At 39.0% G+C, this 12,992-nt stretch overlaps 1 protein-coding gene across 1 annotated transcript in view; it reads left to right on the forward strand.

The window, feature by feature from the left end:
- Nucleotides 1–435: 435 nt before the first annotated feature.
- Nucleotides 436–12,992, forward strand: part of LOC308232465 (oncostatin-M-specific receptor subunit beta-like) — a 31,202-nt gene continuing 18,645 nt past the window's right edge. Inside the window, exons 1-7 of the mRNA XM_080638693.1 lie at nt 436–474; nt 1,042–1,138; nt 5,924–6,087; nt 8,589–8,748; nt 10,167–10,448; nt 11,033–11,162; nt 12,665–12,822. Of these exons, the coding sequence (XP_080494819.1) occupies nt 1,066–1,138; nt 5,924–6,087; nt 8,589–8,748; nt 10,167–10,448; nt 11,033–11,162; nt 12,665–12,822 (967 nt within the window). The 5' untranslated portion in view covers nt 436–474; nt 1,042–1,065. The remainder of the gene's footprint in view (nt 475–1,041; nt 1,139–5,923; nt 6,088–8,588; nt 8,749–10,166; nt 10,449–11,032; nt 11,163–12,664; nt 12,823–12,992) is intronic.

Below are 12,992 nucleotides of genomic sequence, written 5' to 3' on the forward strand. Positions count from 1 at the left end.
AAATTCAGAGCTTCTCAAAACCTAAGGATCAATAAATTGAAGTGTCTGTGGCTCTGAGGTGTTAAATTGGAGGTTTTCTGCTAGGAAGAAATTCTAGTGTGAGTTAGTGGCCCTTCTGAAATCAGTAAATGTTCTGTCCTTGGCTTTGTGGAGACAGAAAGTCATCCTGGTTATCTGTCTTGTGAACCAGTTTCAAATTCTGTTATGGAAACAGTGGTAGAAGACTCTATCAGTATTCTACACAGCTCCAGAAATGTAAAATGTGGAAATTAAAGATAGCTGTACCCATAGTCCTGTTCCTGTTTTCTGGATTCCTGTACCCTCTGTGCCTGAGTGCTTTTAACCGTTCTGGTGCTGAATGTTTTCCTCTTCCTTCTGCATGGAATTTGCAGGTTATTCATGTCTTATAAGATCTGATATACAATCAGTCCTTCAGGACTCAGCTGTGCAAGTCAAAAGGAATTTCATCAAAATGTAAGTGTAAACGCTGTAAAAAGAATGCTAGATAGAGCTATGTCATGCTTGAGGAGACAGTCCTAGGAATGGAAGCTGCTAAGACTTTGATAGGTTTATTTCAACTGCAGTCTTAACTAAAGCCCTCCATATAGTGTGCTGCCAAAGGGCAAGACCATGCTTGCCAGAGTCTGCTGGACTCATAAGCCAGATTGTAGGTGGAGCAGAAAAAGGCCTTTTGTATCTTTGATACTTTTTTTTTTATTTTCTCTCCTGGGTATCTTGTTACTTGTGCAGGAGTAAAGCCAAAATAAATCAGGACAAAATTTTGTTTTGATAGTCCATAGAAAATTTTAAGATACTGTGTTTTGTTTAGCTTAAATTGAACTTTTTGAGTGTAGGGTATTTTTCCTATCATGTAACCAGGTCCTAAAAACAGTTCTTCCTGAATTTCTCTTGAACTGCATAGAGTCTGTGTGGTTGGGTTTTTATTCATTCTTAAATACAGTACTACTATCTGGACTATTGCCTGGCATGCATTTTTCTTAAAAGAAACAAATAAAAAGAAATGTCTTCTTTCCTGATAAGTCTTGTGCAGGAAAAGGTGGATAAATGATGAATCACTTCATGGTTCTGGCAGTACTGCTCCCTCTGAGGACTTGCTACGCTACGTACTCACAGGAAGGTAAAAGTCTAAACATTTGCTTTTTTAGTTGGAAGCAATCTACAACAACTGAAGCTTTGGACTTGCGCATTTGTAAGTCTTTGGCGATTAAGTAACCTGTTACATGTTTAATGAAATTATTCTCTTTGGTAAGGTGATTAAGCAACTTGTATAATTACCTTTTGTAACCCCATAATGCAAAATTTCCTCTTGAATCAATTACTTGCAATGATGTGAAGCCAGAGTGTATTTATTCATGTGCCTCTCCTCTGTCTCATATTTTTTTGATCTGTATTCTGTCATCTTCAAAGAATTTATTTCCTTTTTGACAACTTCTATGCTTTTCTGCCTCTTCATGTTTGTGGTTCTTGTTTGTTTGGGGCTTTTTTTGTCTCATCTGTGAAAACTTAAGCACTTCTGCTGGCTGTTTTCTGATTGTGCGACAATATTCTGGGACCAGTTTTTTATTTCTTACACTTACATGTATCTAGCATAAAGAAAAAAGCCATATGCATGTATATTTGGAGGGAACAGAGTTGAGTATAAAGATAACTTCCCAGAATGCTGAGTATTTTAAGGTGAAAGTACTGACTGCACACTTGCTGTTGGCAGTAGCATTGGGTGTGACTCCTTTAAAAGAAAAAAAAAAAAAGGAATGGATATTTTGCATTGACTTTTCTGTGACTGCTATTAAGAAGGCAGAATTTACCAGACTACAGTCTGTGTTATAGAAGTTATATTGTCTTAGTGAAGTTGGTGAAGGAGGGTGGTTTTTTTGTTATCATACTGAAGGGGTAATATATCTGTTTCAGACTCTGTTGCCTCTCTTCAAACTTGAAATTCATGCGTTCACACTCTGTTCACCTAAGGTACCAACTCCTCACTTCTGAGACTGTTATCAATGCCCCTAAAGTGGCAAAACTTTGTAATGCAGGCAAGTCCAAACAGTTGCTGCATTACAGCAACTTGGTCATTTGTTTTCACATGCAGCTGTTCAGGCATAAAATTAGTCTCTGTGTTAATCATAAAGCTATTCATATAGTCTTGAGGTAGCTTTCAAGTAAAAACAAGTCTTAAGAGGCCTTGAAGTTTGCTAGGAGGGGAAGATTATAACTGTGAATGCTATAAATGTTTCTGCATGTGTCAGTCATACTACTAGAAGTCTTTAAGCCCCATATTGTAGCTCAGTGGTCTTCAAGATCTTGGGTATATTCTTAGCTATACTGTTTCTTTTGTTTGCTGGTACTATGTATAAGCCCTGATTGATGATCTAGATTGTCATATGCCAGGCTCTGCTAAAAACAAAATTGTGTGAAGTCTGAAGTGATATCATAGAATGGTTTGGGTTCGAAGGGACCTTAAAGATCATGTATTTCCAACCCCTTTGCCACAGATAGGGACGCCTCCCACTAGACCAGGTTGCGTAAAGCCCTGTCCAGCCTGGCCTTGAACACTTGCCAGGGATGGAAGTGTTCAAGTGCTGGACATCAAGCAGGATTTGTCCTCTGGTACCAGCCAGGGTGCAGGCAGCACATCCCCAGCTCTGCTGTCTGCTTGCAGAGCACCAAGATTGATGGCTCTCTGGGGCTAGGATGACTATGCCAGGCAGGCTGAGGTCCTATTCTACAGCTCATGGAGCATGGTGTGTGACAGCCCATGGTATGAGCTGGAAGCAGGCATGCTGTGCTGCATGCTTTGGCCACATCCTACGTCATCTAGTTAAAGAGAGACATTTGTACAGATTGTGAAAAACCGTAAACTAATGAGAAGTTTGTTGGGGTTTTTTTCTTAAGTTAATTAAATGTGGCAGGTGAAAATATTCGCCATGGTAAGAAAAGGGAAGACATTTTAGCTTGGACAAAAAGAGACAGAAGAGAGGCAAGCTCATCGTCAATGCAATGGGCACAGTAGTGACATTCTAGCTCACTCTAGAATTCTCTAGAGAAGGAGCAGAAAAGATGATAGGGAAATTCAGAAGATATGCAGGAGTTTCTTTTAATGGTGCACCCTGAAAAAGGAAGGGTTCTGCCAACTGCCTGGCTTAACTTGAGGTGTATTTGTTTCCTTTCCCTGAGAATATTACTTTGTGCCTTTGAATTTCATTGAGAGACTACCTGGGTCCCCTCCTTTATGTCTGTTTATTTGTGGTGGGCCCATCTGTTTCTCTTAGTTGCTTCAGCATTGCAAAAGGAAAACACAAGAATGGCGAGGTCCAGAGCTTTAAATCACCCACCTACTTGCATACATAAAATGAGATTCTCTCTGGGGCTTGGTATATAGTGCTTCAGGTAGAAGGATGATGAATGTACAGGTAAGTTTGACCAGAAAATGAGCAGCTAAAATTACATATTGGAGAGGAACAACATTACAGTCTCTTCCCAAGCATAAGTGGGATTTTAACAGCCTTTATCTTGTTTTGATGGTGAAGGTCACTAGAATGTGGGGAGATGAAATATGCCTTGTCTTACCTTCCCAAACTAATTTAAGATATTCTGCTTCCACAGTTATTGTTATGGCTCATTTTGTTGCCTTGGTTGTTCTGCTTCCTTACCTGATCGGTCCTTTGCAGTGAAAATAACAATATTTCTGTTGGCCAGTAAAACCTGAAATTACTGCTCCTTCATCATTCAGGGAAATGAAATTGATCCCTAGGCCTTCCACTTTGTTTATACATTTCAAGGCATCTACTAGTAGTCATAGGTGCTGGGTTTCCTTATGCTAGTGTAAAACTAATGGCCATTATTTTTCAAAAGCAAATGTCAAGCATCAGGTATGTTTTTTTTTTTTTAAGAACCATGTCATAACCATAGCCAAAAAGGAAATTTTACTTCTGCACGTGAAATATTTTTGCATCAACCTTGTGGAAGACACAGATGCTGTCAAATTCTGCTTTCATGTAATTTACACATGTTCATCTTTTCTGGTAATTATATATTAAGACTACAGGGAGAATTGATAGGAAGTATGTGTACATATATTTGTATGCATACTTCTTCCTCAAAAACTTTCATAGGTTACCACAGTTCTGAGACCAAGTGTTTGAACAATGAAGACTTGATTTCTCCCTCCAAGCATATCTTAAAGAAGCTCATGCCAGTAGTTTCCTCCAGATTGGAAGCATATGGCTTTAATTTGCTTTAAATTACTTTCAGTATCATTCAAACTGGAGTGGTTTAAAAATATACCAATGGAATTTGTTGATGATTTTCTAAAAGAGAAACAGTTCTTTCTTTCAACAGTTTTTTATCAGTTTTGGAACTAACGGAAAAATATATACTTTCCTCCATTTGTTCTTTTATAGGCTGAACTTGCATGAACAACTAAGCTTTGTCAGTGTCTGTATTTTCATAACTAATAAATATGCTCATAAAGTATTACTTGCTTCCTTTGATAGATCAGGGATTGTTATAAATGCTGCTTCTATTGAGCCTTTAATTTCCTACAGTTAATGTAAAGATCTATATGTAGGGAAACTGCTGCACAGAAATTAAGACGCTACAGGATAAATTACAAAACAGTTTGGATTGCTGCCAGAAGCATCTATCAAAATGTAGATTCTCAAACTAAATTTCCTGAATGCTTGCATTTGTGCCAGTAATATTCTATAGAAATGCTCAGGTAATCTTGGGTCAATGGGTGAAACTCAACTGGGAGGAATGACTAGAGGAGGCCATTCTGGGAAAAGGAGCTGCTGAGATCTCTCAGTCCATGTTGTCCCTAAGGAATGTGGCTGTAGTGGGACAGGAATGCCCAGAATGAGTTCTGTTTTATTAAAATATAGAGTTATTTCTGTGATTTCTGTGTCCTGTCAGCGTAAGCATTCTGACACTATCATTTGTAACAGGCAGAAGCATATTAGAAAGCAACTGTGTCAAAAGAAAAAGCCTGGTTACTTGGCTGTTTCAGCTCCCTGGCTTCATTAACAACCAGATCAATAGGGTTTTGTTTGTTTGTTTTTCAGGAAGGAGAGAAGATACAGATCAGTGAGTGCCATATTTCGTCTCTCCCAAGAGTTAGTTTTTCGGGGGAGAGGTGACAGAGCAAACATCTAAAAAGAGAAATCATGTATAAGCTGATCTATAGGTTTCAGCAGGGTAGTCTTCTTAAGGGCCTTTCCTTTCCTGACATCAAAAGGCACTTCAGTCTGACTTTTAAATTTATTTTATTCTGGAAATTAACTCCAGACCCTCAAAAAGAATGGAAGTACATTTATAAGTAGGTGTCTAATTCCAGAGGAGAATCCACAGGCCTGACTAAAGTACCTAAGCTCCGTGTAGAGCACCCATGAATGTGCCTATAACTAGAATATCATCTGAGCTGGTTAGTGGAGGGAAACTCTCAAACTCTCCAGTTAGGTCAGAGACTAAAATTGAGCCTGAATTTTCTGCCTAATGATGAGAAGGCTTGCTGGGGTTTGGGATTTCTTGGCATTCAGTCTTTGCTAATACATAGTGTTATTCTGCTAATACATAGTGCTATTCATTTTCATAAGACTATAAAGGGGATGGGTTGGTATTCCCATAAATTAGCTAGTAAATTAAGGGCATAAAGAAATTAAATAGCACGGCCAATCTAGTGGTAGGGGGACTGTTGACTAGTTTCAGGAACCTCAATCTAGCTGCTGATGCTTAACATAAAAAATTATCTTTGATATCAATAGCATGGGTCTTGATTACTTCCTCCCCCTCTTCCATCCCCGAATCAGAACTGTCTAGTTTGGATCCTATCCACTAGCTACTGTTGTTTCAGATTTGCTTTGTAACTTAGCTAAACTCTAATATTATCATGTCCTTTTTGTGTTCCTAGAATCCATTGTGTTTCCAGTGACGTACCTTAACATTTCCAAGGATTTGGCTCTTCAGCGGCTGCTGGTGGAATGGGATGTTGGCAAGTCAGCACATGATGCTGAGCTGGCAATGTCTTTTGAAATACAAGTCCGTCGAACATATGAAACTAGTACTATGTGGACAGTAAGTGTATTTTTTAAAAAAAGGTATATTAGTTTTTACAGTATAAAGAAAGCTAAAGGAAAATCAAATGTTCACATGCATATGCAGATAGCTTTCCTGTATAGGTTTACAACTTAAAACATACTAATTACAGAACTGTACTAGAAATACCTCTGTATTTCTACCTAGGTGCCAGACTTGGTCTAAGGTTATGCCCAGTTTTTGTATGAAAAAAACAAAGAAAACTGGCTCAGATGAAGTGATTTCCAGCTGTGCAGAATGTAGATATGCCTTGCATACCTATATTGAGGGATTGTGGTAGACAGACTCAGGAGATCTGATTTTGAAGGCCACTACTTCCCTTTCAAGGTGCAGATCCCTTGAGCAGCTTCCCAGAAACATCCCTTCTACTGCTCCCAAAAGCAGTCTTTTTTGTAGCATGATTACTATCCACAGGGGACTGAGCATGAGTCATGTTGCTGCAACTTCTCTCACCTTACAAACCGAACATAGTCTCAGTGTGAGTGAAGCCTTCTGAGCCCTGTGCTTGGCCCTGTTAGCAGTTATGTTATACCCAGTTACGTTATACTCTTCCAGTTAAGGAAGAAATAGTGATGACTTGTTTGCTAAGTCCCTGTACTACTGGTTTTCCTTAATACCTAAACCAGCCAAATTTTCTGAAGAGGTGGAGATCACTCAGATCATAGGCCTGTTCCTGATATTTTCCCCAGTTTGTGACTTCAGTGTGAGAACTTTTGTCTCCAAAGAAAATTTCCAAAATAAATTACCTCTGACAAAAATCCTTTGGGAACTAAAGGAATATTTTAGGGATATTATAGCTTACTGTGGATCATCTGCTGACGGAACTGTGAAAGAATACGCACATGTTAAAACTTAGTAAAAGCAAAAAACTGTTCTAGCTTATTTAAAGCTTCTATTTGTGAGAAAGGACTGAAAGGAGAGAAGGGCGGCTTTTTTCTGTAACCAGAAGTCAATAAAATAAGATAGCGCTGTTAAGAATCACAACTTACCCTGGTCAGCCAAGCTGGTATTATTTTATCTGTATGTTTGAAGAACCACATCTTCACTGCAGATGAGTCCTATGCAGTTCAGATACTTTTGACCACGGATACATGGGATAGGATTTTTAGTACTCCATGAGTAGATCTAACCTTGAAGTGAGAAACTGGGGCCATATAACTACAACTAAGTCGGGTTTTGAAGTGTGGTGCTGGAGGGAATAGATGCCATCCAGAGGAACCTGGACATGCTTGAGATGTGGATCTTATGAACTAGGCCAAGTGCAAGGTCCTGCACCTGGATCAGGGCAATCCCAAACACAAATACAGGCTGGGCTGAGCAAGGATTGAGAGCAGCCCTGAGGAGAAGGACTTCGGGGTGTTGGTTGATGAGAAGCTCAACAAAACCCGTCAGTGTGCACTCACAGCCCAGAAAGCCAGCTCTATGCTGGGCTGCATGAAAAGGAGCATGACCAGCAGGTTGAGGGAGGTGATTTTCCCCCTCTAAGAAGGACATGGACCTGTTGGAGCAAGTCCAGAGGAGGGCCATGAAGATAATAAAGGGGCTGGAGCACCTCTCCTATGAAGACAGGCTGAGAGGGTTGGGGTTGTTCAGCCTGGAGAAGAGAAGTCTCTGGAAGACCTTAGAACGGCTTCCAGTGCCTAAAGGGTTCTACAAGAAATCTGGAGATGGATGTTTTGCAAGGGCATGTAGAGATAGGACAAGGAGGAAAGGAATTACTTTTAATTGTCAGTGGGGAGATTTAGATTAGGTATTAGGAAGAAATTCTTTACTTTGAGGGTGGTGACACTGGAACATGTTACCCAGAGAAGTTCTGGATTCCCCATCCCTGGAAGTGTTGAAGGCCAGGTTGGATGGAGCTTTGAGCAACCTGATCTAGTGGAAGGTGTCCCTGCCCATGGCAGGGGTGTTCAAAACTAGATGATCTTTAAGGTCCTTTCCAACCCGAACCGTTCTATGATTCTATGAAATCAGCAAATACTTTCCTACTCTGCCTGTCACTGACGGTAGCACTGTCCTTAGCTGTTGGGCCTCAGATCTACCATGAGATATTATCTGCATAAATCCTAATTGGCTGTAATTCAAAGCCAGGACTATGTAACCTAGATCATTACACAAGGTGCACCTGCAGGCAGCTGCATTTGTGCATGCTGTTATTTATGTAGCAGCCTGCACAAATAGCATACAGAAAGTCTCTGAATCTGTTTCTTGAGAAGCAAGGCCTGACTCACAATTGTGTTGTTGGAATCAAATAGTCTTGCCAGCACATCAGTCACACCACTGCTGCTAGTACAGATTTGTAAGCAGTTACTCAGCTACTAGTTGCTTAGTGTGAGATCATGTGAAGCAAGTGGGTTTCAGAAATTAATTTTTTCAAAAGCATTTTTCTCTTTTGAGCTTTCTTTCATTGCTCGTGTTTTACTTTCAAAGTTTCTGCACATAGCCATGTTTTCAGTGCTTTGCCTTACTGCTCTTTTTAGGAGTTTCATAACACCACACTTGATAAATCCGGAAAGCCTCTTCATTGGATATGGGATTCAGACATACCTTTGGAATGTATGGCACACTCAGTGAGAATCAGGAGCAAAGCAGAAGCATCAAAAATCTGGAGTCAGTGGAGTCTGTGGGAGACTGTGCTAGGTAAGCAAAATAAGACTTTGCAATATTGGTTTTATTTTTTCCCAATACAAAGCTAGATTGTAATTCACTGGTGACTGTAATACTAAAATGTAGTTCAGGACAGATGGTATCAAATCAAGAATCCATTTCGAACTCTTTCATCTCTAAGCACTAATCAACTATTATTATTGTGGTTTGGTTTTTTTTCTAGTAATAGTAATATATACTATTAAATAAGTAATACATATACTTATATATAATAATATATACTTATATATAATATATAAGTAATAGCAATTGTTTAGCCATTGTTTTAAGTTGGAGACCGTCTTCCAAAGCTGTCAGATCAAAAGTTTTAGATCTTTTCTTGTTAATACATTAAAACAATACAGTACACAGAGTGGCATGGGATCCTGAATCGGCACTGGAATAGCCTGTCACTAGGTGGGATGCAGTCCTGGCCTAGTCTGAGGGAAAGGGTAAGAAGTGCATAGCTGTGACTACATCATCTACTGCTTTTGTCTGGAGTTCATAGCTTTCGTTTGTATTAAAGAAGCAGAGAGAGAGGAGCATGTCAGCTCTTTATGTCACTTGGAATGAACTTCTGTGAATTATGAGTGTAAAGAGGGAATGAATAAAGTAATTCATGATATCACAAAACCCTTTTTTTTTTAGATTACTATGTCTTACTAGAATAGTTTGGTTTCCAGATAATTTATTTAAAACAAAATATATAACTGCTTTATAAAAAGTGACTACAGTGTCTTTATGAAGAAACACTAGTCTTATTTGGAGCAGCAAGGGCTTTTAGTTATGGGAGACATCATGGATAGTAGAAGAATTGCAGATCTCTATACTTGGAATGTGGCACATAAATTGCCGATCTCCCCCCACCTTATACAATGGGAAATAGGATGCAAGTCTCCCTTGATTTCTCAGTAAGCTCAGTCATGGAGATTTTATTGTTTCAGTTGAAATTGGACATTCCAAGTTGAGTATCCCCTTACTGATCTAATGCATTCGATGTTGTTTCCTCTTAGCTGAGTGCTGCATGAGCTTCAGAAGATTATGTTTTTCAAGTCCCCTGCTTATGATCTTCAAGAGCAGGCATTTTGGCTGGGCATCAGAATCTTTATTGGTGTGGGAGGTAGTGTTCATCAGTAAAGGCAGTTCTTAAATGCACACTCTTTGTTTCTCCTAAGTGAAAGACAGGAAGGGAGATGAATTTAGTCTCTTAGGTAGTTTGTTGGACTACATTATATGTTTCTGGGTTTAAGAGAAATATAGGTATAATTTCATGTGGAGTTAACTAAATAGAAGTCCGTGAATGGATAATATAATATTAACAGATTCTTGTGTAAATGCTCAGTTATGTGTTCTGGTTGAAGGTTGCTGCTATGAGCAGATTTTGAAATGGTCTATTATGTATTAATTTGCAGGCTTGGACACTTCAAATAACAGTGGACCACAAATCTTTCCAAATGAGAAAATTGTAGAGGAGGGCTCTGACATCACACTTTGTTGCATTGGAAGGAAAGGTCAAATACTTAAACAATTCTTTCTAGCCCCAGCTGTTCATGTTTTCAGTCACACAGACAGTCAAATCAGGCTTCTCACTGTGAAAAATGTGTCACATCAAGGAGTGCCTCACATCACTGTCTACTGTCAAGAGTCTTGCGATGAGGAGCAATGCTATGATCATGCAGTTTTCTTTGTGGGTAGTAAGTGAATGCTTTATTACAATTCTATTTTCCTGTTGTTACTAATCAGAAATGGCTGTGGGGAATTGGCGTCCTGTTATGTGCAGCTGAACTCTGTTTAATGTCTTGACTTCATATCTGTACACTTGCATATAGAAACCATTAAAGAATAGCATTAAATATGTTCAGATTAATCTCATTAGTTGACCCTAGGCAGGTGACTGATTTTTTTTTTTTTAAATATACCTACCCACTTAGGAGTTCAGCTTCACTGTCTGTGTGCATGTGGTAAAAACTCTGCACAGTCCCCTTTTGAAGGCTAGTAGCAAGTTTTACAGATAGAAGACAGTGCAGATTAAATTAATCAGTATATGTATAAACCAGAAAACAATAACATACAGAAGTGGTCGGATTGAAATTCGTTTATGGTGTTATCCTGATTTCTCTGTGGAGTAGTCATTGAATAAGCATAACTGAAATAATAACATCTGTAGTAACCTAGACTTTGTGGGTTCTTGTAGTTTGTTAATATAGTAAAAAGGTTGATGACTTCTGCCTTGACTGCCATGCTGTTGGTGTTTTCTTTGTTTGTTCCTTCTGACAAGAATCACCTGATGCACCTAATGATTTTTCTTGCCAAACTCAAGACATGAGAACAGTGACATGTACTTGGAGCCAAGGAGGAGACACGTATCTTTATGGATGCCATTCACCAAAATACACCTTGTATGAAGAGTAAGTATGCTCATTGTTATATTAACTCTGGCCTCTGCTGTACAGAACAGTTATGTACTTTTGTTTAAAATCTGTGGAAATGTTTTATCCTTGTTGCAGTAGGCTGCTGCCTCTTTTCAGCTCACTGATCCTTTATTTAACAAAGTCTGAGCAATGCAAAACTGCTGTCAATTAGACTACTTACAACAAAGTTCCAGGTTCATGAGAGCAGGTTCTGCTTGATAAACTTATACTAACCATTCTTTTGGGTTAATTTGTTTGGATATCTTTCAGTATGTATGAAAACACCCTGCAATCATAATATAGATAACTGAAAAGTGTATCATAATTACTGGGTAAAACACACAACAGGTAACTAGGATTTAATCAGTTGGTATTAGTTGGTATTAGTGTGTTCACAAGCAATTTACATTAATGCTGATGCAAACTGATAATTCCCACCTAATTCTCAGCTAGCCTGATTAGCCTCGCTAGTACTTTTTCTTTAGGATTTTATAACTACATTCTAGTGTTTCCCTTCTTTTTAGTGTTTTTCCTTTTCTTGGGGAGGGACTATTCATCAGGGACTGTAGTGACAGGACAAGGGGTAATGGGTTCAAGCTTAAACAGGAGAAGTTTAGATTGGATATAAGGAAGAAATTCTTTACTGAGAGGGTGGTGAGGCGCTGGAATGGGTTCCCAAGGGAGGTTGTGAATGCTCCATGCTTGGCGGTGTTCAAGGCCAGGTTGGATGAGGCCCATGGCAGGGGGGTTGGAACTAGATGATCTTAAAGTCCTTTCCAACCCTAACTATTCTATGATTCTATGATTCTTGAGCTACTGACAATCCTACTTCTGCCTATAGTTTCTATAATTTCAGCTGCTACACAGCTGAGGCATATCAGACCTGGCCCTTGGCTCCTTGCTACAGAGGCATCTAAATGGAGAGGAAAGGGCTTACAGAGAAAGGGAAACAACAAACTTTCATCAAAAGATCTCAGCAGAAGGCAGGTCATCACTGCATTATACCTTCGCGGTCTCTTCATCATTCACTTCCATTTAGACATTATGATGCTGATTTCAAAATGGAAGGTTAGAAGATGCACTTGAAATCACTGCTTCATTTAAAAGCATATTGGTAGCTAGGTGAATCGTTTAATTCTTGGCAGATAAGTCCCTAGTTTAGAATTTCCACAAGGAAATAACTAAAAGCAATTTAGCCGTGTCATAAAAGGATAAAGTAAGCTTGACTGTGTCTTAAAAGTATGGCAATTTAGCTGTGTCTTAAAAAAATAAAGTAAACTCAGTCTTTGAGGAAAATTTTATTCTAATTGTAAGAATAACTGTAAACATCCCATGGCAGGCTAGGGGAAAGAACTGGGTAGCCTCTTTTAGTGCCACTCCCCTTTATTTTTTATAATGTTGTATTCTAGTTGGGCATTTTCAACATCTATGTCAATTGTACATTATGGAAAAACATCTTTCTCTCTTCATCTCCCCTCCACCCCCACTTTCTTTGATAGGTTTTCCCAAAAAAAGGTTCCATGCACAGTAAGTTGTTCTGAGCAGTGCTCGTGTTCTTGGGATATAGGCCAGCAGAGGATCCTGAATATCACAGTGACTGTGGAAAACCCACTGGGAAAGAAAACTGCCACAGATATTTTTGATGTAACTCACAGAAGTAAGGTGTTTTCTATTTCTTTGTTGAGGTTTTCTTGTCCTCCTTCTGATCCTAATACTTGAGTGTCCCAATTTAAAGGATGGAAGTCCTTGATTTTTATCTTCACAGTTTTTATTAGTTTTCTGATGGTGTGCTATAGTTACCTGCTTTCTTTTCAGTTTCAGCCTTGA

This window comes from Psittacula echo (assembly GCF_963264785.1).
Source record: "Psittacula echo genome assembly, chromosome: Z".
Taxonomy (NCBI): domain Eukaryota; kingdom Metazoa; phylum Chordata; class Aves; order Psittaciformes; family Psittacidae; genus Psittacula; species Psittacula echo.